Source organism: Phoenix dactylifera, chromosome 16 (assembly GCF_009389715.1).
Source record: "Phoenix dactylifera cultivar Barhee BC4 chromosome 16, palm_55x_up_171113_PBpolish2nd_filt_p, whole genome shotgun sequence".
NCBI classification, from domain to species: Eukaryota; Viridiplantae; Streptophyta; class Magnoliopsida; order Arecales; family Arecaceae; genus Phoenix; species Phoenix dactylifera.
Genome location: NC_052407.1, coordinates 3,399,359 through 3,423,217, shown reverse-complemented (window position 1 = coordinate 3,423,217; position 23,859 = coordinate 3,399,359). Strand labels below are relative to the sequence as shown.

Below are 23,859 nucleotides of genomic sequence, written 5' to 3'. Positions count from 1 at the left end.
TCGTGAAGCAGGTGACCAGTGTCGTTCGCTCGTGGGCGATGATCAGGAGTGTGATTGTAGCTGATGGATCTTTCAATTAGCTTTAATTGGCTTCAACTTGAGTCTGATCACAGTAAATCGACGAGTTTGCTGGGCGCTCAACTTGAAGAGGCCTGCAGATTTTATAGGCCTGAGGGATTGGGCCTTAGAAGAGAGAAATGAGCGGCCTGCTATCGGTGGTATGGTGGGCTGGTGAGTGACTGGGGCGCGGGCTGAGTGGGCCACGCCCTGTTGGGCCCAAAAGGGGTAGGTCGGGACTACAGTGGCATCACTATGGTTGTAGTGAGGAGGGGGGATTTCTGGTGTTGGGAGGATGAAGGAAGTGAGGTGGCGGATGGGGGTAAAAGGGGATGTGTGCGGGAGAGGGAGCGGCGAGCTGTGGGTGGGGAGGCGGTGGTAAGTGGTGGAGGGGCACAACAGCGGTGCAAAAGATGGGGAAGGGTACACGGCGGGGCAGTTGAGCCGTGAGGAGGAGAGGGCGGCGGAAGGAGGGCGGCGTGTGGCCTGTGGAGTTGGCCGGTGGTGAGGAAGATGGGAGAGGGTGCACGAGGAGGCCAGCGGCGGCTGAGGAAGGGAGGTGGGCGGCGGCATCGGCTCAGGCACCGGCAGGGTGGTGGCCTCGGCTCGGGCACCGGCGGCTCGGGCGATGGACGACGAAGGAGGAGGGGCTCGGAGGCAACGACGCTCGGCGATGGGGAGGCGCCGTGAGGGAGTGGTGGCACCTCGGCGGTTCGGCGAAGACAGCGACGGAGGAGCCGTGACGACAGCAGCAGCAGCGGGGCGACGACAACAGCGGTGGGCAGACGATCGGGGAAGATAAACATGTACCCTTTCTCTCTTTTTTTTTCTTTTTTTTCTTTTTTTTTGGGGAACCTTTTCGGGTTCGAGTTATCGGGCGCAACCCGCTCCGATACCCGTTACCATCAGCATGTGCAGTTCAGATGCATGGGGTTTTCTTTTTCGAACCCAAGTTATCGGATTGTGGGCGTTATCGGATTGTGGGCTGACGGGCGTGAAGCTTACCCGTTAAGCAACTTTCAACCTTCCGACGGTTCGGGAGGGCTCTCCGACCCTTGCGGCCACGACTCCGATGGCCGTGGCGGAAGGCGGTGATCTCGACTGCAGTTCCGTGGTCCGTGGCGACGGGCAGCAGCCGGTGGCACGAGGGATCTTCTCCAACCGACTGTGGACTGTGCGGTTGGAACCCTTGGCGGTGTTGCTAATGGGGGATGGGCAGATCCCGATGGTGCTCAGTGGAAGGGGAAGCGGGGTGCTCAGTGGAAGAAGTAGCGGCCAGCAATGAGACAGAAGAGGTGGAGCACAGCGAGGGGTACCATGCGGCGGAGACGAGCGGGGTGGTGGTGGCCTCGGGCGCGGTGACGGATGGAAGGAAAGGAGTAGCCGCAGGGGTTTCCTTTTTTTTCTTAGTGAAAACCGAGAGGGGAAGGGAGATGGATGGTGGAAAGGAAGGCTGCGCAGCGGGGGCGGCAGTGGTTTCAAGTGGCAGCAGCAGCGTACGTGGAGAACAAATTGGGGTGGTCCGTCCAAAAACAGAATCCCAGGCTTTGGCAACAGAGGCAAAGCTGAGACTCTGATACCAAGCTGATGGCAGACAACTGCAAGAAAAGAGGAGGAGGAAGAACAAGGAAGGGAGAAGGAAGAAAAGGTTATAAAGACGCAGGAAGAAAAGAAGAGGAGAAAGAAAAAGAACAAGAAAGAGGCTAGGATTTTTTCATTCAATCATCAATTACCTCATACATGAGAGAGGGGATCTTTATATAGACCTTACATCTTGACCAAATCAAGTAATCAATTGACCAAATCAATCGATTGACACTGACTAAATTTGGACCCTTACATCAATTAATCCCTTACCAACATCGGTCCACTAAAATGACCCAATTACATAAACCCAATTGACTAGTCTAATAATAAAACAACTGACCGAATTGACTTGACTAAGACAAAAACAAATAATGCAATAAAAAAAAATGATTTGGACTCGAATGGACCCAATCCGGGTCTGACTCAATCCGGAAGCTCAGGATCATCTGAATGAAGGGCTCTGATGTCCCCATCAATGCCCGACAAGACTCGTGATGCTGAAAAGGGAGGTAAAAACATATATACAAGTACCAAAAAAAAAAGACCTATATGCATTTATAATTTTCCAACTTGACATTGGCCATCGATAGGAGCTCCACTGTTAGGTTCGCGTAGAGCTTTTGAACTCGTTCAACTTCTACTCTAAGCTTTTGGGCCTGCCCAATAGAATGGCCATAAGTTACTAACAAGAGAAATTGCATAGTGCCAAATCTATGATAAACACAAATAACTGAACTGGCACATAGATTTCGTTAAGCATTTCGGAAGCTTAGTTAAGAAAAAAGTCTGCAGAATTTATAGATTTGACCTTGAGAGAGAGCTCTTTCTGCATCTTCTCATAGTGCAAACACCTGAAGAAGTGAGAGACAAGGGATTACGAAAATTAAAATCCTTCAGTTAAATTGAGAGCTAATATGTTCTTATGGAATTGTGGAACATGCATGGCAAACAGCTCAAGAAACTTCGACATGTAATAGTTTCTAAAAGAAAAGCTCCTGCATGTAACCACCATAACAACCGTAAGTGCCATGAGCTAGCATTGGCACTTACAGGTCGAATAGGTGTGCTAATATCATCTAACAAATTATCCGATCTGCAGAAGATGAATAGCTATATTAAGCAAGCAACATATAAAATAGGAAAGAGAATATGAAAATCTAGGAGCATTGCTCTCTCCAGAAACAAAATTGCTTCTGTTTTACCCACTCTGCATGAATCTTCTTATTTTCCTGCATCATAGCTAAAATCTGTGCTCGCCGCTGCCCAACATCATTACCAAACTGCCAAAAGAATTGATAGAAATCAGCGATGTTATTCTTGGCTTCCAAAAAATATCCATTATTTTTCTTCCTACCATGCATACATGCATTTTTTTTGTTTGTAGTAGGTGCATACAAGGTTTTTTTGTTCCCTCCCATCTGGAGGGTCATATTATTCAATTTCAAGGCCGAAACTGATGAACAATAGTTCAAATAACTATGAAGGAATTTCTTTCATCACTTCTATGTTGAAGTGGAGCCAACATACTTTCCACATCATCAATACTAAAGTCTTTTGCTCCAAAGGTTCCGATTATTTTTATTTTTTTCCACTCAAAAGGGATATTTTGCGGGGCAGAATTCAACTGCTGATGACTTAGTAGGCAATTAAAATTATTGGGAATTATGGGCATGGAGACCATTTTGCAGGACATTGAAAAGATAAATGGCCATCATCCTACCTTGTTTTGCCGACGGAATTTTTTTACAATCCCAGCTTCCTTTTCACAAGACAGAGCCTGCCTTTTCGACCGTTCAAATCCTGCAATAATCTCACCTCTCCTTTTCTCTATCAAACCTGTTTCATATGTCACAACCAGCGTAAGTTTCATGCAATGAACATCTGTTTTAAAAGTACAAGATGTACAGGAAGCACCTGTTGCAGAACTGGCACTACAGTTGTGCATATATTCTCCCTGTGTTGAGCATGATGCAGCACAGAGTCCAGTCACAACCTGGACGGTTGCTGATAGGATAGAGGGATTGTGTCTTGGAACTTGTGGAGCTCTAGGATTCACTACTACTGGTCCTACACTGCATCCTGAGGGAGGCAGTGGATGGAGAGCAGCATTAGGAGCTCGGGCTATACAGGAAAAGTTTTTGGTGTAACCCACCAAATGGCAATGACACTCCCTGCCAATATCAAAAAAGAAAAGTACAGAGTGTGTGAGAGCGAGTAAGAGGGGGGGATGCATAAGACACCTCTGCCAGGATATTGATAATAAAGTAGTAAAATACTCTTCTATAAATCAAAGAAGCTTTCAATTTTTTTTATAAAAAAAAAGAGGTAGAAGGATATAAAGTAATATCTCCAATATAAGGATAGGAGGTATAGAGAATGGAGATAAAACAATTAGCAACATACACAAACACTGATATTCTTATATCACAATTAGTTTTGGAAGCTTAACTTGCTACTAATTCTTAGAAAACACTTACAATTTGTAATGTGAAAAAGAAGGGATTAACCACATTTAATTAAAAAAGGTTCTACCCATTTTCTTCAGCCTTGCTTCTACTATACTATAGTTCATTTTAACAATAAAAGATAGCGATAAGCATGCCTTGAAGCCTGGGATTTTGCAATATACCTTCACCAGCTGCCTTTGTGCTAAAGTCGACATATTCTATGAGGTTTCAAGAATAAAGCAATCAAGTCACGCCACCAAATAATCTCACATGGCAGTGCATGAGTCTTTCTTCTATTTTCATTCTATGGGTATCATCTGATCCAGAGTATGGTACTAAAAGCTCGATAAATGCATGGTGTGATCCCTAAGAGTTGTCAATTTGGAAAAACAGATAAAATTCTTTTAAGAACAAGAAATGAAGAAGAAGAGCGGTTTATTGACAGGAAAAAGACCTTAAAAGTGGGCATTGGAGGTTGCAATTTTCAAAACAATCAAGTAGTCCAACTATCCTGACCTAACTTTGTCCAAGGCAGTTTATGTTATTTTAAGTTGAGAAAATGTTCAGGCCAGGCATTTTGACCCTGATTTTAAACTTCGAAGTTCAGGTCAGAGCCACAACTCAATTTGGGCCATGAATATGAGCAAGTAAATTGATCAGGGAGGTCCGTGACAATATATTCTTCAAGGCACAGGATAACCAAAAAATTAAACTAGGCTATTCGATAATAATCACACAGCCAAAATAGACTTCTCAAACACTCTAGGGAATCAAAATTAAAAATCAATCAGCTAAATCCTTATATAATAGTGATCTATAACTATAGAACTACACCCTTTTCTTTACTGGTGCCTCATTACACCCTTTTTTTTACTGGTACCTCATTGCCATCATCTCTCTCTTCCCACTCCCCACCCCTCACACCCTCTCTCTAACATTCTTTGAGGATAAATGAGTGATCTACAATGTCCATTGTACTCTACCTATCTCAGAACATAACGGGGAAAAAGAAAATCAAGTCCTTTGGGTAGTCTAAAATCATATAGTCTCATAGATTAAACAAATCATTTGTTATTTCTCTATAAAGCCCTTCGTCTAGTTACAAGAATGCAAATGTAGGAAGATACACTTGAAATTTTGGTTGTAGACATGATGTTGTAGCCATGATGAATGATGTGGATCATCTGTTTGGATGTCTGATCTCAAATTATAAAAAAACACATGCAACTAATCACAAGTATAGCTTCTTAGGGTCCACTCACCATCTTCATCCATGACCATAATGTTTTATCAGAGTTTAGTGGGGTTATTCTCCCACATTCTCTCTCTCTGTTTCAGCTCTTGACCAGTTGATTAGGTCATTTGAAATAACAAATGGTCTTAGGTTCAGAAGTGCCAGACAGCTTCGAGTCGGATAGAGCCAACCCCCTGGTGGATCTGGTCAAGGTCAGGTTAAGATTGAGACCGAGAAGGTAAGAGGATCACTTCAAACCCAAGCCCAATGATATCCAATCACCACTCCCATTGGACATGCAACTTGAAAGCCTGATCATGTTTTCCATTCAATTCTCCATATTTAACAAAGATGAAAGCAAAGTTCTTATTTATAAATAACCAACAAGCTCATACATGAGGTCAAAGCGGTGGTCATGATGTACTGAGACATGTACTAGATGTTATGCAAAAATAAGGCCCAGAGAAATAAGAAGCACTTGAATATAAAACTGATAACCATTTCAGTAGAACATTACCTTTACCAGATTAAATTAAACTTGTTATTTTTCATTTGTCTTTGTTAGATCCTAAGCTGATGCATGGAGTGTTATTTGGAATGGGATAATACGATAAACAGAAATACAAAACATCGGTGCATGTTGATTGTACAGTAGTGGAATGGTCACCAAAGTAGAAAGTGAGCTAGAGCTCAGAGAATAGAAAGGATGCATTAGTTTTGAACGCCACAATAGTATGTAAGTATAGTAAGCACTTCCCATGACATTGCACATGGACAGTTTTTTCACGAGGAAAGTACCAAGCATGCGAAACTTCATAACAAGGATGCAAAGTGATGAGCTAAAAGATGAGAATTTAGAGATGATGACGTCCACAAACAAATGGGATGCATCCCCCTCAAATATTACCATAGAGATCATACGTAAAAGTATTTCTTAATAAACAATCAGAAGCACTAGTTGGTATGAGTCTTTACTGAAAAGTTATCATGATGAATAGCAGATGAGATAAAAGCTTGAGCTTCAGAGCAGATAATGTCATTGAAGAAAACCACAATCATCTATTGAATCCTAGATATGCATAGAGATTCTTGATTGCTGGAATGAACACATTACTATTGTCACAATATGTGATGGTGGGTGTAACAGATGTAAGTTTGGTCTGCCGTATCGGTTGGTACAGGCCGGTACGTATCGGTACCAGACAGAACCGGTACGGTATAGCTATATTTTTCAGTTCCGACCATTCGCAATCCGTACCGATCGGTACCGGCCCGTACCGAACCGGTACCGGCCCGAACCAGTTCCAAATTTTTTTTGAGTTTTGGCCCGAACTAGCCAAACCGGTACGGTACCGTCGCTCACCAGTACATCGATACGGATGCCCACCGGTAGGTCGATACGGTCGGTACGGCGGACCTTGGATGTAACACTGTCATGATCAGGAAATCATAATCAAGCAATCTTGGCATATGGTGCCATCAATTATCATTTTATTATTCTCCTTCTCAAGTAGATACCTTTCAGCTTTCCAATGATTATCTACTAGCACACTAACCATATTAAGAAGCTATATCATGTACACCAGAAAAGCACTGCAAGTTTCCCTAATTAGCATGTTCCCTAATTTGCAGAAGAGATGAGTTTTACATGGTGGATGTGCGTTAAAAATTCTACATTTTCATACAAATATACTCCATGAGCAATTAGCTGGAACCAGAGCGTACCAATACTCATAGGTCATTTCCCTCAAGCGTGATTCAAGTTTTTGATAAAGGGTCGACTTTTCGAAACTTTGCTTGTCATGTGTAGGTTTAATAAAGTTTGCCTCTAGTACACCTGACAAACCCAAAAATTTAGAAAAAAATCAAGTAATCAGGATGAGTTCACACAGAAGAATGAAAACAGTAATACCCATTTGACCAGTTTAGGCAAGTTTGAACTAACAAACTTCATATAAATAGAAGCTAGAGCCTTGACAAAAAAAAGCATAACCTAATGCTAACATTGTGTAAAACATTCATTATTTCAAACACTTACCAGCAATACCTCTACCTTTGCTGCCTGTAGAGTTAACAACTTGGCAGAAAGGCTGAAAAAATAAAACACATGATTACAAAGGGAAAAAGATGAAAAGAATATGGATTCACAAATAGCAAGATGAATTGTAGAATATACAATCATTATCCCAGATACATAAACATTGAAAATAAAATTTGAACAAATGTTCATCTAGAATGGCTTCGTGGCAAGCAAGATGGGCCTAATGATAAAACCTCAAACTAGCACTGTCATTAACAAAGTTTCTTTTCATGAACTTAAAAAAACATCAAAAAAGTAAAAAGATATGCACAAAACCAAAATGGAGGAACAAACTACAATCTGAGGCTCAAAACCCAGAAAATTAATTTTACCTCTCAATGCAGAGAAGCCTATGCTATACTTGCTCCCAACCCTTCTTTGGATGGGGACAAAGTGCTGTCATTGTCTTTCCTCAAACTGTGACCATATTATAGATATTCTTTGGACCGTAAACTACTATATGCCTTAAGTACTGCTATACTGTTAAAATATACCAAAGCTGTTTAATACGAAATTTCATGCCAATTTTAAACAATTAACCGATTGGAATGTGAAAGTAATCATGTCAAACCTGTTAAGACTTGCTAGCTGAGTTAGATAAAGCAGATACCAAATCTAGAAGCATCTTCAGAGTGTATCCAACAGAAGAAAAAAAATTAAAATGACAATTCAATAACCTACTGAGTAAATTAAAGATCAGACTTCAGCTTTCATAATTCACATCAAACCTAGAAGTTTTGTTATATAAGTTGTTCAGACTTCAGAAATGTTATTCAAGTTGAATACATCCACAGGTGACAAACATAAAAAAGGGATAGTCAAACAATCAAAACCGCATAGAGAAAACACAAAGAAAAATTAAATAGATTAGGGATATAAAGGTGCATATTTTTTCCCCTAAAAAGAAGCTGAAGTTAGAAATTTGAATGAGATAGATGGTGCAAACAACAGATAACAAACAAAAACAGAGGCTAAAGTAAGTCTTTGGACGACACGTAAGTACCTAGCAGGCATTAGGTCAATCTTAAATACTAGAGGTGAGCACAAACATATTCAATTGACCCTAGCATCCTAATACCCTTATGAAACTCAAGTTTGACTATATACCAAGAGATTTCCACAAGAATGATGGTATGGTTCATTCATCAATAAAGAAGGTGACAACATTTGGACTAAATGGGATCATATAAGGGGAGGCAAAACTGTTGCTTCTAAAGTATAAACAACAAAATCCACAAGAACACTTAGCTAAGATGAAGGGTCCATAAGCATAAACAAACGTCAATGGAGTTGATGAATCAAATGAATAATTCTGGCGATAAGGCAAGTCCTCAAGAAAAATAAAATGGCATGAGAAAACATAATGGAGCCGATGTGGTAGCCATAGATGTCAAACGTGTCAACGAAGATGACTATGTAGATGTCTTAGCAAGTAAGTGCTAAACCAAAAAAGAGCCTTAAGCTGCAAATAGATATGCTGAAATGATAGCCTTCACTCTTCACAAAGTTATACTGTGAAATGAAGATCTTGATGGTGTCAACTGCAAATTGAGAAGATGTATGACATGGGCTACCAGCTGGCATAGTTGGCTGACAAAGTTAACTGGCAATGGAACAAGCTGGTTAAAAAAGTAAACTAACACTGCTGTCTGATCAAGTGAATTGGAAGCAGTGCACATATGAAGTGAAATTGAAACCATATGAAGTGAAATTGAAACCACATGCAGATGATGTTAAGCATCTGCATGCAGCAATCAATGCAGCGAATGGCTAAAGAGGATCAGTTCTAAAGCAGGCAAAGCTGAACTTAGAGAAGCCATTAATGGCCTCCTCAAGCGGCCCAAAAAGTAACTGAGACTCAATGCAACCAACTAGTGACTGATGTAGGTTTGACGATAAACCAAGCGTGCATGCGGCAAATCTTTTACATGAAAATTTTTGATGAGCTGTTACAAGAACACTGAAAGCACTTTCGAAATAAATTAGCAGAAGCTAATAAAATTGCAAGTGAACTTCTGTTCAGAAATACAGATGTAATTTTGACTCACAATCAAATTAAGGTATTCGTTGCTACGAAGCTAAAATGGAAGAGCAAGTCTCACCAATATAAGACGATTTCTATGGTATATGTTAAATCCATGAACATTAACTTCTGGGGCACCCTCCAGGAATCCGATGGTTGTGATGACCTCGGCCTGAATTAAAGGAGAAAAGAAAACAGAGTAAATTTTGAGAATTGGAAACCTAGCACTTAATTATGTGTGTGTGTGTGTGTATTATAATAAAGCAACAAGAGGATACCAGCAATGTACTTTTACATCCTTATTTTTACCAATAAATGATGTTTATTGTTATACTAGAGAAAAACACATTCTCCATGGTTGAACCTAAGGTGGTTTTATCTGATTCAATGGTCAAAATCATGTATCCATAATCAAGGCTTTCTTTGACACATGGTTCCGATATTCACAGGATAACCTTGATGAGTCTAAGCCTAGAACCTTGAATCCTAAGAAAAGTCATGAGGTTGTGGTTAACCTAGTTAAGGAGGTTATTGCAATGATTTGGTGGTTGCAGTCGTGGTTGAGCGGGTAAGCCTTTCATATGTTCTAGATTAATTGCAGATTATCCTGCTGGACTAGTTAAAAATGTATTTTTCCCATATCTTAATGTTTCCAAAACCTTGTTCAGATGCACATGTCAGGAGTTATTTGCTTTAAAACGGCCTATAATTTTTTATTACCAAAAAAGTCTATTGATTGTTGAAGAGCATATGAAAGTCAGCACAATAAATTGAATTTTTGGAATCTTTCTAGCTCGGCAATATCCACTCTCCAAATAAAAAAATGGCAGAAAGGTGGAACCAACAAACGTGAGAATCTTCTGCACATTCATGCTTGAGTCCTTGATAACATATTCTCAGCACTTCAATTGGGTATCAGATAAAAGAAATTGAGACAATATTGACTGAAATGTTACAAATAAGATAAAGTCTTGTGTATTTTATCCCATTTACTTTCCATCATCACAAAAATGTTATCTGATTTTGCAACTTCAGTCATTTGGTTTCAAACACTATTACAAAGAAGAGAAGATATGAAGAACTAAATTTCTAAAATGATTTCTGTCATTGTGGACATGAGCCTGGTAACTGAGATGGGATCATAGTCCTGATTGTTCAACTTCATTCTAGATAAGAGTTTTATCTGGGAGAAGAATACAGACAGTGATGCAGTATCCCTTACTAAACAAGAATGGCAGATAAAGATATGTACATCCACTCCAAATAATTTTGAAAGGCATGATTATGTCTATGGATATTCTGGGATGGTTACTACCCACTTTCAAGATACTTCTTTTTCCTTTTTCGGGTTCAGAAAGCATATAAGACATAGCTAGACAAGCAATATAACTGAAGAAAAAGTGCAGGCATTAAGGAAATGCTAAAGTCCAGGGCAAACCTCTGTCCTTCCCCCAACTTGTGGCATATACTTGATGCATTCACAATATCTAAGATCACTAGCTATACGGTGATGCTCAATTACTCGCCCACGCAGAATAATTTTAAAAAATTTGGGCAAGTGTAAATATAAGATGGTGGAGTATGCCTGTAAGATTTTAAAGGCAAAAGTTAACAGAAAATTATATAAAAAAAGTTTAAGAAAAAAATCCAGAAATTAAACTTAAAAGTTTAGAACTTACTCGCAAGGAGAAATGGAGTCGATTTGCAATATGATTTTGAGTTAGCATCTTTGAAATGCTATTAGTTTGCACAGGCTTAGGTGCTCCACTGATCATAATATCCTGCAACCGAAAAATAGAAGGGCATTTTAACAAAACAACTCTAATATACCCAATTGAGGAAGAAATTGTTACTTCCCTCGGAAACCCAGCTGGGATAATAGATACGAAATTGTGTTCAAATTTAGGCAAAATAACAAGAAAACAGAAGATTTGTTATATTAATATATATGTCAAAATGCCGATGACAGTGTGTGAATGTGCATGTGCACTTGCTTAAGTGCATGTATGCATGCAAGTCACATGTGTGATGTGTCTGTGAGCATGGGTATCTGTATTCATGATAATTCCATTTTCACAATAAATTAAGTGTATAAAAATTCCAGCAACTTTTGGAATAAATCATTGCATAAATAAAAACCACAAGCTTAACCAACTATAATCATCCTAAAAATTATTGCAATACTCATGTAAAGGAAAAATAAATTCCACTTATTAGAAGGTAAACAACATTTTGCTGACCTCTGTATCAGATTCAAAATCAAGTTCCATCTTCCCCTCATCATTGAACCATAAATTGTACACAATAATTTTTGTACCATGGTTCCCCATGTCATTGAACTGCACAGGATATGAAGGAACTGCAAGATTAATGTTTGGACAAGAAAAAAGGAAAAGAAAAAAAGAATTTAGAAACTAATGTACATATCACTAGCAATCCTGCAAATGAATTTTCTCGAAGATAATGGAACCTTAAGAAGTAGGATTTTGAGTGCTTGGATATAAGTTCAGTTGTCAAATGAAGAATTAAAAGAATTCATCAGGAGAACAAGAAATAGAATGAAGAAACAGTATTATACAAATATATAAGGCCTTCATCACCTTGAATAAACTGCTGTCTAGTTAGTAAGGTTGCATCTTTACTAGCCACCCTTTTTGTGGTTGGCTCAGGTATGAAGACATTTGATATGTGTCAAAGTTCAGGTTTAAGAGCACTACAAACCACTGACAGTGGATATATGGTCCCTAATTGGTGCTTTGTTTATACTTTATACACATTATAAGTGACATAAAAGTGAGATGAAGGCACTGCAGTCATTCCAGACCTAATCACTTTCAAAAGATTTGATTCAGAAGCAAGATCTTTATGGCACCATTAAGAAGTACCAACGGCAAACTCTGTTTTTCTTCCTTCCTTATGCGGCCCTTTTGTCATGCACATTTCATGTGGTTGTGGAACACCATTCTCCTCTCTATTATCCCTTCTTCCTCCTTCTCTATTTGTCTTTTTTTTCTTTTATCTCTTTCCCCCTGAGACACTCTCAAGAGTAAAGTTTATAGCTGAAGGAATCCCTATCAATAATAACTAAACATTTCAGCTATTACTTATTTTTAGATTTATCTTTAAACATCCTGGGTCATCTTCTGTTTGTTCTTGCTCGATTTCTAATATTTCATTTACTAGTGTAACATTGCGAGCAAGATATTTCCATGTGTCGATAATTTAGAAAACATTTGACAATTTTATATGCTTCTACATGGTAAAATGCAACGTTTCATGCATTCAACAGGTTAGAACCGAACAAAGAGAAAACATATATGCAGCTTACATGCTTTAGGAGCTCATCTTCTGTAGCAAAAGGGGACCATTTTAAGAGCATAGACAAATTGGAGGAGAATTGCTTTTGACCATGTCGGAATAACCTTTTAAATACATCACTGGATGGATCAAATCTGTAATCCACCTACAAAAGCAAAATAATTTTATTGTCAAGCAAATATTTTTCTAAAATCATCCATAATTACAAATATTTACAAGACAGTTGCTGACGGGAATAAAAGAATTAAATTAAGGACTTCATTAGACTCTTACCAATGGTACAACTATGTCATTGCAACCTGTCCGTCTTAGAAAGGTATAGGAAAGCAGTCCGACACTTTGAGTCAATTCCCTGAAGGCAGAGAAAATGTTCAGTCAGTTAAGAAATGAAGTTTGAAGAAGAGTACGGTGCAAGTCTACCATGTTCGAACATGCTTTAGAAGACTGAAAGGCAGTGCACATAAAGTGATTAACGCAGATAGTGCTACCTTAAGGAAGAGACCAGACATCTAGATTTGTTCTTGGATTTATTAGATTTAGAAATGAAGTTTGAAGAAGAAGAAGAAGAAGAGGAAGAGTATGGTGCAAGTCTACCATGTTCGAACATGCTTTAGAAGACTGAAAGGCAGTGCTCATAAAGTGATTAACACAGACAGTGCTACCTTAAGGAAGAGACCGGACATCTAGATTTGTTCTTAAATTTATCCCTTGTTTGTACAGCTCATTTTGTTGAACGCAAGGACTAAAATAATGCATATTGTGCTCACGGCTGTCAGGGGCAACATACTACACATGTAATTATGTATCATGTTGACACTCAACAACATAGGTGCAAAAGGTACAATGGTTTATAAAAAATTGCAACTTACATGCTAAGATATACTGCTTTCTTTTTTTAACATGGACCAATTTTAACTGCTCTATGATGCTGTATAGAAATATCTTAAGGATATACCATATTTTTGAACAAAAAAAAAATAAATGCAATTTGAGGATCACGAATCATTCTAAATATCTATGTTGATTGCTGTTTATTATGAATACTCCATAAACTCAATTGTTTGTCATATAAGCTAACATTTGACAATATTTTTACAAAACAGCAGCATAAATAATCTCAAAATCCATTTTAGAAGGTGCAGAGGGACATGAAACTCTGTGATAACAACACTGTTAGAAAAATTGTTTGCACTATGAGAAGACCTTCTCAAAGAGGATACAAAACCCTGACCTGACATATTAGTTTGTACTTTGTACCTTTAAACTAGTTTGACGTGTGTGTGGGAAAGCAGAGACAAAAAATAGCCTTGCACACTTGTATCTTACTAATAACCTCACAAGACTATCTAGAACGTTGCTAGCCTATCTGTTGTGCCTTAACAGTTGAATGACATATCTTGGATGAAAGAGATGCACCAAGGATGGCTGAAAAAGAGGCACAAGTGTTATAGATAAACCACATAAAGTAGATCCTTAACATCAAAATAATTCATCAATGTATGAACATAAAAGTAAAATTGTCTTCCCAGTTTCTCCCAGGCACATTTTATCTTACTCAACATTATTGTGAATTGGTGATCTCTTAGAGTTATAAAAAGAATATTTAGATTTTCTGAGATTGGGTTTGTAGAAATTTGAGATTCTTAAGCTAAATATATGCTACTTAGAAACTATATTAGTACCAACATCTCAATATATCAATAGTATAATTATATCATATCAGACCCCTTGTCTGAAAAGTAACAAATTTGTGCCTTAAAAATAGTACAGATATAAAATTTAGTAGAATGAGCCATAAGGTTCTGAATTATTACATTTCATGCTTGCTGCGGGTGAAAACAATAACATCTGCCCCAAGTCGCATAGTGCTAGTCTTGAAACCATTTCCATCTGGCCTACATTCTGACCAATTAGTATAACTACAAACTAGTATAATGATAAATATAACATGTAAAATGATTGGAAAATGATCCATACATTGTCCAATGGAAGAACATGGTTGCTTATCAGAAAAACCAAAGCTCATGCAACGCCGCAAGGATTCTGGATCCATCCCACCTCCATCATCTTAAGAAAAACCCCCATTAGATGTGGAAAATTCAGTAAACACACTTAAAAAACATAAGATTGAAGTAGAGACGATCATAGGCTAGGCCGTGGGCCTAAACTTTATTCATTTTTTAATCAGACTTTAGGCCAGGCCTATGTAAAATTTGATATTTTCGGTGCCTAAGCACGGCCCATGATCAGCTTTAGATTGAAGATACAAGAGCCACAAAAATAATATACTTTTTTTCTTGGTAAGGCAAAGCAAAGAGACAAGCACCTTGAATCAGCAAAGCAGGATTTCCATTTCGTGGATTTGCAATTTTATCTATAATGACAAAGGCAGCACCATTTTGTATCTATTCCATGGAAACAACATAAGAGAAATTTAAGCAGATTATTGGAGTACAGAGTTGTAAGAAATAGTTAAACTGACTTAAGCAAATAGCAACCCTTGGGCAGGCCGATAAAAACACACATGGACATGCGTGCGCGCACGAGCACATGCACGCGCACCCACACGCACATGCACTTGTGCACACATGCATAAAGGTGCACATGCAGGCATGCATTAATGCATGCAAACATGCACACAATCACACAAGCATAAGCACACACTGACATCTAAGCATGCATGTGCATCACACTCATGCACAAATGCATGCACTTGCAACCACCATGCACATGCAAGTGCACTCACACATGCGCATGTGCACATGCACACACATGCACTCACATGACGGGTATGGATTATACCACATACGCCAACTGAGTACAATATTTAGTTCAATTTTCTATGATATGAAATCTTCTGGGAATCACCTCTAAAAATCAATTTGTAATTAAAAGTCAGAGATCTTTGGTGAAAATAATAAAAGTAGATATCTACCTCGTCGACTGCATTATCAAGAAGTTCAGCTATAGCTGGAATAAGAAATTAAAAAAAAACAATGCAAATTTTTGTCAGTGAATTTTGGTGCTACAAGATAAGCATCAATCAAGAAAATCTATGTCACAATAGCCATACCACCAAAAGCCCACTTGTGTGAAGTAGCATTAGAATGGAGGAATTTGGGATGGACACATAAACGATTTTGACCATCTGTAAGCACAAGAAGAAGCATTCATATAATTAGCAAATGTCAACCAAGAGACTCTGAGAAAACAGCAGCAAAGTAAAAGAAAAGTGAAAGTAAAACACCTTGATATGCTAGTCCATGAGCTTGTCTGACTTCGTAATCACCAGCACTCCAGAATTGCCGGCTCAGTCGTGCAGAAATACCACTAAAAGCAGATGTAGGATCGAAACCATTAATATTAGCAGAAAAACTCTGTTCGCTTGCCATTATTGATCTATCTGGGACTCCAACTACAATATCTTGGGCTCCTTTTTCATCAAATCTTTGTGTTACATCACAATTTGGAGGAGTTGATTCATCATTTGCACTAGTATAGTATTCTTTCTCTTGAACAACAGTTGATGCTAAATGAGGTTTATTATCTTTCGCATATGCTACTTCAGTTTCCTTACCATTGCATATGTCTGGAAAGCTCATGTCCAAAGTCTGGAAACCAAAAAACAATAAAATCAAACAAAGGGAAAAACAATATAAAGATCAAAATTTAGAAATGAAGAAAATCTGTGGACAATATTATTTGGCAAAACATGGCACATTTCTAAGAAAACAATATCCTTTCAGAGATTTTATAGACTAGCATTTCAATTTGAGCAAAGAAGTCAACAATCAATATAACAGTCTTGGAAAGAAAAATGGCACAACTATTAAATGAAAGGTCAAAACTCTCAAGTCTCAAGCCTGAGCCTGAGAAAGGCATATGAACAAAATTTAACCTAGAATAATATATATTTAGCTAGATGTACTTCATAGCCTAGCGAACCGGTACCGGTCGGTGTACCGGTGGAGATCCGGACTGGTTCGGTACCGGTTCGGGCCGTACCAAACCAGTACTGAACCGGTCTACATGGTTCCTTGCGTGCGGGCACGAGCCAGTGCAGTTCCCAGCGCGCCCGCGCACTTCCCCGCGCGATGCCGCGTGTTTGGGCACGCTTCCCTACGCACGGGCACTTTCCCCGCACCCCGTGCAATGCCACGCGGCAGGCGCGCTTCCCCGCACGCGGGCTCGCTGCCTAAAGCACGAGGTGTGCTACCCCACGCATGCAAGCGCTTTTCCCCGCACGATGCCTAGCGCAGGCGTGCTTCCCTGCACATTTCCCCATGCACTTACCCGTGCGGGGGACACTTTGCTTGATAACCAAACCAAAAGTGTCCTTGATAACTTTATATTACAAATACAAGGACACTTTGCTTAAAGTGTCCAACACTTGAAATTAATAGTCCCTTGTAAGGATGGCAATGGACCAGGTATAGGTCAAGTAAGCCATTACCCGTACCTGCCCCATACTTGCCTCATGGCGAGGCAGGGTGAGGCGGGTAGAGTTAAATAGAGCAGGTTGAATGGATCGGATAAGATAAAGCTACAAAATCATTTTTTAACATACAAATCATTTTTTTTTGCCTTGAGGAGAGGATTCGTGAAGAGCATGTATATCCGGGTTGGGTTCAGAGTGGGCTTTACAATTACTTGTACCCGCCCCGGTCTACTTCAAGTCGGCTAAACTTGCCCCATTAGGGTCGGGTCGGGTACCTGATGGGCAAAGTAAATTGCTGCCCCTAGTCCCTTGCATGACACTCCAAAAGAAAAGTTCCCAAGTGTCGACAGTTTTTGCTAACATAAACAGGACACTTTAAAGTGGAACCAACTATGTCAAGTTGCGTGGTGCCATTTCCAAGTTTCTCAAAGTGTCAACACTTTTAGAAGCCTTGAAAAAGGAGTGTCCATAGGGCTATACAAGTGGTACAGGGATAGTTAAGCCTAGTCTAAGGCATATCGGCCTCTCATAAAACAACTTAGGGCTGGTATGCCTGATATTTTGCTCAATAATGCAATGTTTATGTTTCAAAAGTAGAAAGATTCAACAAATAATTAAACCATAGCATATGCAATTTTGTTGATCCAAAACTATAGTGAGAAAATAATTATGACTGATGTACAATTAGCTAGCAGTATAGCAAAACATGTACTGGCACAAAATAAACTTCTAAAGCTAGAGTAGCACAATAAGTATAAGATAGTTGCTAAGAAATAAAACTAGAAGAACCAATATATACTTTGAAATTTCATAAAAACTAAATGGTAGGTTAGAATATTTAAATAATATGTGTTAGTTTTGTGACAAAATAACATCAATTTTGCAGCTTATGGTCCATAAGTTAGCCAACACAAGCAAAATAAGTTGGGGGTGGAGGTATATCAAAACAAATCTCTCAAAATCAGTTATAATGAAGAAGTGCTTGGAATGCACGTACTTGGAATGCACGTACAAGTGTAGGATCCTGAAGAAAATCAAAATGGGTGTTGGACCCTAGTTGGGCTCTGGCTAGGGAGCTTTATTGGATAGTTCAACCAACCTTGGCATATTATTGTGCAACATAATTCTTCTTTTCTTTTGTTTTTTTCTTTAGACATTGTTTATCAAGAGGGCATGATAGTAGTGAAGCATTTCATACAAGCATATACAAATCCCCCTATTTCAACACATAGTGTCCAAATAAAAACCCTTATAATATAGCAACCACTTCTTGAACTTCAAAAATCCTAAAGCACTTCTCAAATCTAGGGCATTTGACTTCCTTAGAATCTACTTTGACCTGGTTAAACCACTTTATAATCTAAAGTGATTCATTACGAATTCGTGGAGTAAGCTTGCCAATAAGCAAGCAAGGAAAAGTATCACTCTATAGATGACATGATAATCGAACTTACAGTTTTACTATGATAATTTGTGAAACTTCTAGCACATAATCCACATTCATATCCTAAATAAATATGTTTCTTAGGATCTCCATCATTTACCAATGCTTTTAGGACATCCGAATATGCACCAAGGACGCTTCTAGCCAAGGTCTGCCGAACCGAGCCGAACCGTTCGGTTCGGCCCGTACCAAGCTGACCCGGTGCGAGATTGGGTCGATTTGCCTCTTTTTTAGGGATCAGCTCCGAACCAACCAGAATCGGTTCCGAACCAGCCGGAACTGACCCGAACCAGCCGGTTCCATGCAGAACCGGTGCGAACCGGCATGGAGTCGCACCGAGTCGAGCTGGTTCCGAGCTGGCCCTCCTCCCCCTCTCTTTTGTTTTAAAGAACTGTTGGAAAAGCTCGAGAAGTTTCTCTGGCCTTCCTAACATTCGGATAGTTCCTCCCTTCCCCATGACGAAAATTATACTGATTCAGCACAATTGAAGGAGGATCCGATCCTAAAAAAGGTGTGCTTCCTCTCTCCTATTTCATTTTCTCTCTTTTTTTTTCCGCCAAAAATACCTCAAAATTTGCAAAATAAGAAGAGATCGTGCTAAAATTTTTGATTTTGGCTTAATTTTATGATATATTATAGATTTATAAATAATCTACGCGATGATATAAAAATTTTAATTTTTAAAATATATATTTTTAAAATTAAAAATATATTTTTGGATTAAAAAATATATTTTTTTATCTGACACAGAAGCGTCTCAACGACCTTGCATATATTCACTACAATCTGAGGTTGAGGCTGAAGTGCATTCAGAAGAAAGTGGAACTAAAGTATATAGATCTGATCCATAGTGCTTTCGTTAACGATGAGCATGATCCTATGATCGGATGGCTTGTAGGCCAATAGCAGGAGTCAGAGCTTGATAAGCAAGAATCGCCTCTACGACTGGCTAGTTTTATAGCCAGCGAAGCGGATCGAGGCAGGGCAATAGGCAAATCGCAATATTGCACGCATCCTTCCAGCTGATCAGCCACGGCCATAGGAGTCACTGGAGAGCCGATCATTACACGACTTCTTGTCCGAGACATCCTCTCAAAGATATGATCGAGAGATGCTTAAATGAGGCCACTACGCTACCGGTCGACTCGGTCAGAAGGGCGACATACATTCTCCCAACATAGCCAGACAGAGAGGGGCACGAAGGATAAGCAAGCAACGAGGCGTATGAAGGGTAAGTAGGCAGTTACTCAGCATACCAAAAAAAAAAAAGGCACCTGCAGCCCTCCTGAAGAGTATAAAGGATCCAGTTTACTTTGATTCAGAGACCAAGAGCTGCAATGATGACAGTTCTAGTGGTCATGGATCTGCTGGCCAGAAAGAAAGTGGAGAACATGAGACCATCATTTATGAGACATAGCCATAGAATGGTCTTCGATTCACCGGTGAGTTCTAATTTACGCATTCTATACAAAATAAAGGCCATGGTATACGATTTGATAGAGCCTGTGATGATACTATTGCATATAAGAAATGGGCTCTTCAATGTCATTCAGGAGGACACGATGCAGCTGCAGATAAGCTCGCACATAGAGTAGGATCCATTGAGAATATCATATTACGAGTCGTATGCTGAAACCTATTACCTGCAGCCACAGGTAGCCCATGTCTAATATAGATATGGATATGGATATGGTGTGTCTGAGGCATCGTCTTCTAATGGCTACTATCCTATGCAGCTCGGAGCATCTTACGGATCGGATTATGCTACCGGCATATTCAGATAAGCCCTTCCACAGTCGTATTATCAGCTAGAGGACACCTCTCAAAGCTAAAGTATAACTCAGAGCGCGTTCGTTATGGGGAACATAAAGACTACAATGTTACTTAGCTAGAGGGGTGGGCTGATATGCGACGTGAATATACTAATGATCTGAATATCTACGAGAGACATCGCCACTCGACGAGATTTTAGATATCGGTATATATGTTGTATTTTAAATATATATAATCGATTATACTATTTTATATTTTTTACATCACTAGTTGATATTAGGATATTTAATGTTGTTTATTGTAGCATGCAACATCTCACTAATCATTTTATATTTTGTATCACTTTAAAACAACAAGATGCATAATTTAGGTTAAACCGAGATCATATAAATATTAAAAAATATCAAATTATACTTAAAATCATTAAAAAGGTTAAAAATATGATTAACAATTAATCAAACTCGAAAAACTTTAAGAAAAAATTGGGGCATCCAAGCCTACTGTATGTCAGTATGGTACCGGTTTGGTACTGTACCGACTCGCCCGTCGACCGGTATGGGTCTCAGAACCGGTTCGGTGGACCTTACTTCCAGCACTGAAAGGTTTCCTCAATTTTGCCTCTCCCAACAATACATGAGCTTATATTTACAATAGAAACAGCAAAAAGGTAGTCAAATTTAATCTCTACTGATTAAACATAAATCCACAGTAATGATTTTTGAAGGAACAAATCAGCAACTTGGACAAATGAGGGAGGAAAATAATGTAAGTAGGCGGTCTTTTAGAACACTACAAAGAGAAGTTAAGAACATAAAAAATTGATGTCAATAATAGAACAATAGCTAAAACATTAAATAATATTTACCTTTGTTAAGAATTTTGAACTTAAGTGAGACTTCATGTTGTTTCATGAAAAAAAAGAGTAAAGAGTGAAACAGGAACTTGAAAGGAGATAGAGAGGGGAAAACAAAAAAAACAAGCACAAGAAGAAGAAAAAGAATCAATTCAAGCCTCAATTAAAAACCCGAGAGAAAGCCTCTGAAGAAAAGTCACTCATTGCGTCATAATATAAGAAGCAACCCTATAAGAGTCCTAAACAAAAACAACATTGCTATTCCATATAGTGTTACAGCTGTAGATCAATCTTGAATAGGAAAAGAATCCCGAGATTAACTGCGATGGATTCGGAGGCCCGAGATTAACTGCGATGGATTCGGAGGCCCGAGATTTCAGCCGCTGTTAGCAAATCCCAATCCAGGCCCAAGAATAGTTTCCTCAAATCTAAGAAAGACATATTTTTGGTGACAAATATCAAATGTAGGAATCTTTTGAAGGAATAACGAGGATACGTATTCTCTTTAGTAGGAATTCCACAGAATTAAATATCGAGGGTACCTAGTTGCCCGCCTATCCTCTTCCCACCGGTTCTCGAGGCCTTCTTGACGAATTTGAGCCGCGGAATCGGTAGCACCGCCATTGATAGAATGGATTTCTTCGGCCTTTCTTCGAATGGAGGAAGCCATTAGCGGAGGTGGAGGGGAGAGAGAGGTCGGAAACCTTAAGAGTTGAGGAGAGTAAAGTAATTAGCTCCGCCATTCTCTCCGACTAGCCAAGTGGCTCTTGAAGGGGATCGCGTAGGGTGCCAACTCCGTCTAGAATACGGTAATATAAAAGCGTAACTGGGCGATTTTATAGATCCACTCAGAATTACACTGCGCTATCAGAGGTTTTTTAATTTTCTCTTAAATTTTAATTTAGTACAATCAAAATATCGAATTTTAAAATTTATTTAAATTGAATCCGGCTACGAATATCGTTGGAATTGCCACTTCATGGCCGATTTATATTGCAGAAGAGGATGGTGTATATCACGAGACAATTTCATCCTTATATGACATCATAGGACAATTCCATCGCAACAGCAGATGAAATTTATAGCCAAAATCTGAATTAAATGAATTTAAAAATATGATGATTTAGATTGTACTAAATTAAAATTCAAAGAAAACTGAAAATTTTAAATAATTTATAATTTTTACATGATTATTTCAAAAAATAAGCCGAGGTCCTTAAATAGAAAATTTCTTGATTTCCATCCAATATTGTCATTTTCTAAATTTTACTTTGAAGATTATTGTCAATGTTTAAGTTAAATTTTACATAAAATATAATATTAATAATATATCTAGTTGTTTGATGTTATCTATCTTCTATTTTTGGCTTATTTTATCTCCTTCTAAACATTTAGGCTCCATTTGGTTGCTCAGAAAAAAATATAAATTGATCGAGGGAAAAAAAAAGAAAAAGAAATCGAGTATTTTCACATGCTTGGTTAAACTAATAAAGTTGTAAAGATAGTTATTGAAAAGGCAGTTAAAATATGATTAAATTATCTTAAATCACCTGCTCATGTTTTATTTTCTAAAATCATTCTCTTTTAGAGAAAAGATTCTTCCTTGACAAACCTTCTTTTCTTTCACTTTTTTGGCAACTAATTTTATTTGTTTCTAGATTGTTGATGAATCACAAAATCATTTAATTCTAAATATGTACGCTAAGGGCTGCTTGACAAAAAAATAGTTATGAAATATATTTGACCAATTTTTTTCTTAAAAAGCTAATAGTTATTTAGAAAGAAAATTTTCTAGAACAAATTTTAATTTAACACTTGTAATTTGTAAGTACAATATTAGCCAAAAAAAGGAAAGACTATTTCTCTTCAATTGTGTTTACGGGTGACCAAATCTAACCCACCCTCGTCAACTTGCATGAACCAACCCACAATAAAAAGATTTGGGATAGTTTTACTTTTTGGGATGGTGATGATTGAATCCTGTTGGGCTTGGGTAGTATCAATTAAAGACAACAATATAGAAAATATTGATCCATACCCAACTCAAGCTGAAAATCAAGTTAAAACCTCTCGACTCATACCCACCCATAGGATCATTTTGGATCACCAATTAACCCTAACCTAATTACTTTACAAGACTCAATTCTTGATAATCCTAATTTAACCCATCAATTCCAATCTCTATAATTCTTACTGTTTAATTTTTAAATGATTCAAATAAACAACCTAAAGTTTATTTTTCTAAAAAAAATCCAGCATTAAGAAAAAAATCAATTACTCAAAAAAAATTATCTAAGAAAATGACTCGATGAAAATTGTTTCCATCCAAGTAGATCGTTACTCTCATAACTCGATGAGCCACCTCAATGACCTCAAGAAAAACCAACTAGCTCCCAAATTCAGTATAATTAATAATTCTCTATCTTGTTGATGTAGTTTGGTATGCTATTTAAAAAAACAGAATATGATAGCAAGCAACGGACATGGGGCGAACAAGATTTTGGGATGTGGTGTATTTTAGTTAGTTTTATTTTTAGTTAGGTTATGTCATATATCCTGAATTTCTAAATTAATTAGGATTATGATGATATATCTAAACTTAAAT

At 38.3% G+C, this 23,859-nt stretch overlaps 1 protein-coding gene across 4 annotated transcripts; it reads right to left on the bottom strand.

Annotated features, from left to right (window-relative positions):
* Positions 1-1,744: 1,744 nt before the first annotated feature.
* Positions 1,745-22,070, bottom strand: LOC103718795 (protein MICRORCHIDIA 6-like). Of its 4 annotated transcripts, none has more exons than XM_026809168.2 (21): positions 21,797-22,060; positions 21,576-21,682; positions 15,994-16,357; positions 15,820-15,894; positions 15,682-15,716; positions 15,073-15,151; positions 14,724-14,813; positions 14,561-14,636; positions 13,020-13,098; positions 12,757-12,891; positions 11,669-11,767; positions 11,108-11,209; positions 10,867-11,013; positions 9,508-9,600; positions 7,364-7,415; positions 7,051-7,162; positions 3,559-3,815; positions 3,365-3,480; positions 2,851-2,924; positions 2,453-2,495; positions 1,891-2,300 (listed from the first exon to the last, which is right to left on the bottom strand). In XM_026809168.2, the coding sequence occupies exons 3-21, from the start codon at positions 16,346-16,348 to the stop codon at positions 2,190-2,192; spliced, it is 2,130 nt and encodes a 709-aa protein (XP_026664969.2). In that variant the 5' UTR covers positions 16,349-16,357; positions 21,576-21,682; positions 21,797-22,060; the 3' UTR covers positions 1,891-2,189. The 4 variants fall into 4 exon arrangements, with proteins under 4 accessions (XP_026664972.2, XP_008805991.2, XP_026664969.2 ...); XM_008807771.4 differs by lacking the exon at positions 21,576-21,682 and having other exon boundaries at positions 15,994-16,076; positions 16,324-16,357; positions 21,797-22,059; XM_026809171.2 differs by lacking the exon at positions 21,576-21,682 and having other exon boundaries at positions 1,745-2,300; positions 2,847-2,924; positions 21,797-22,070.
* Positions 22,071-23,859: the final 1,789 nt, after the last annotated feature.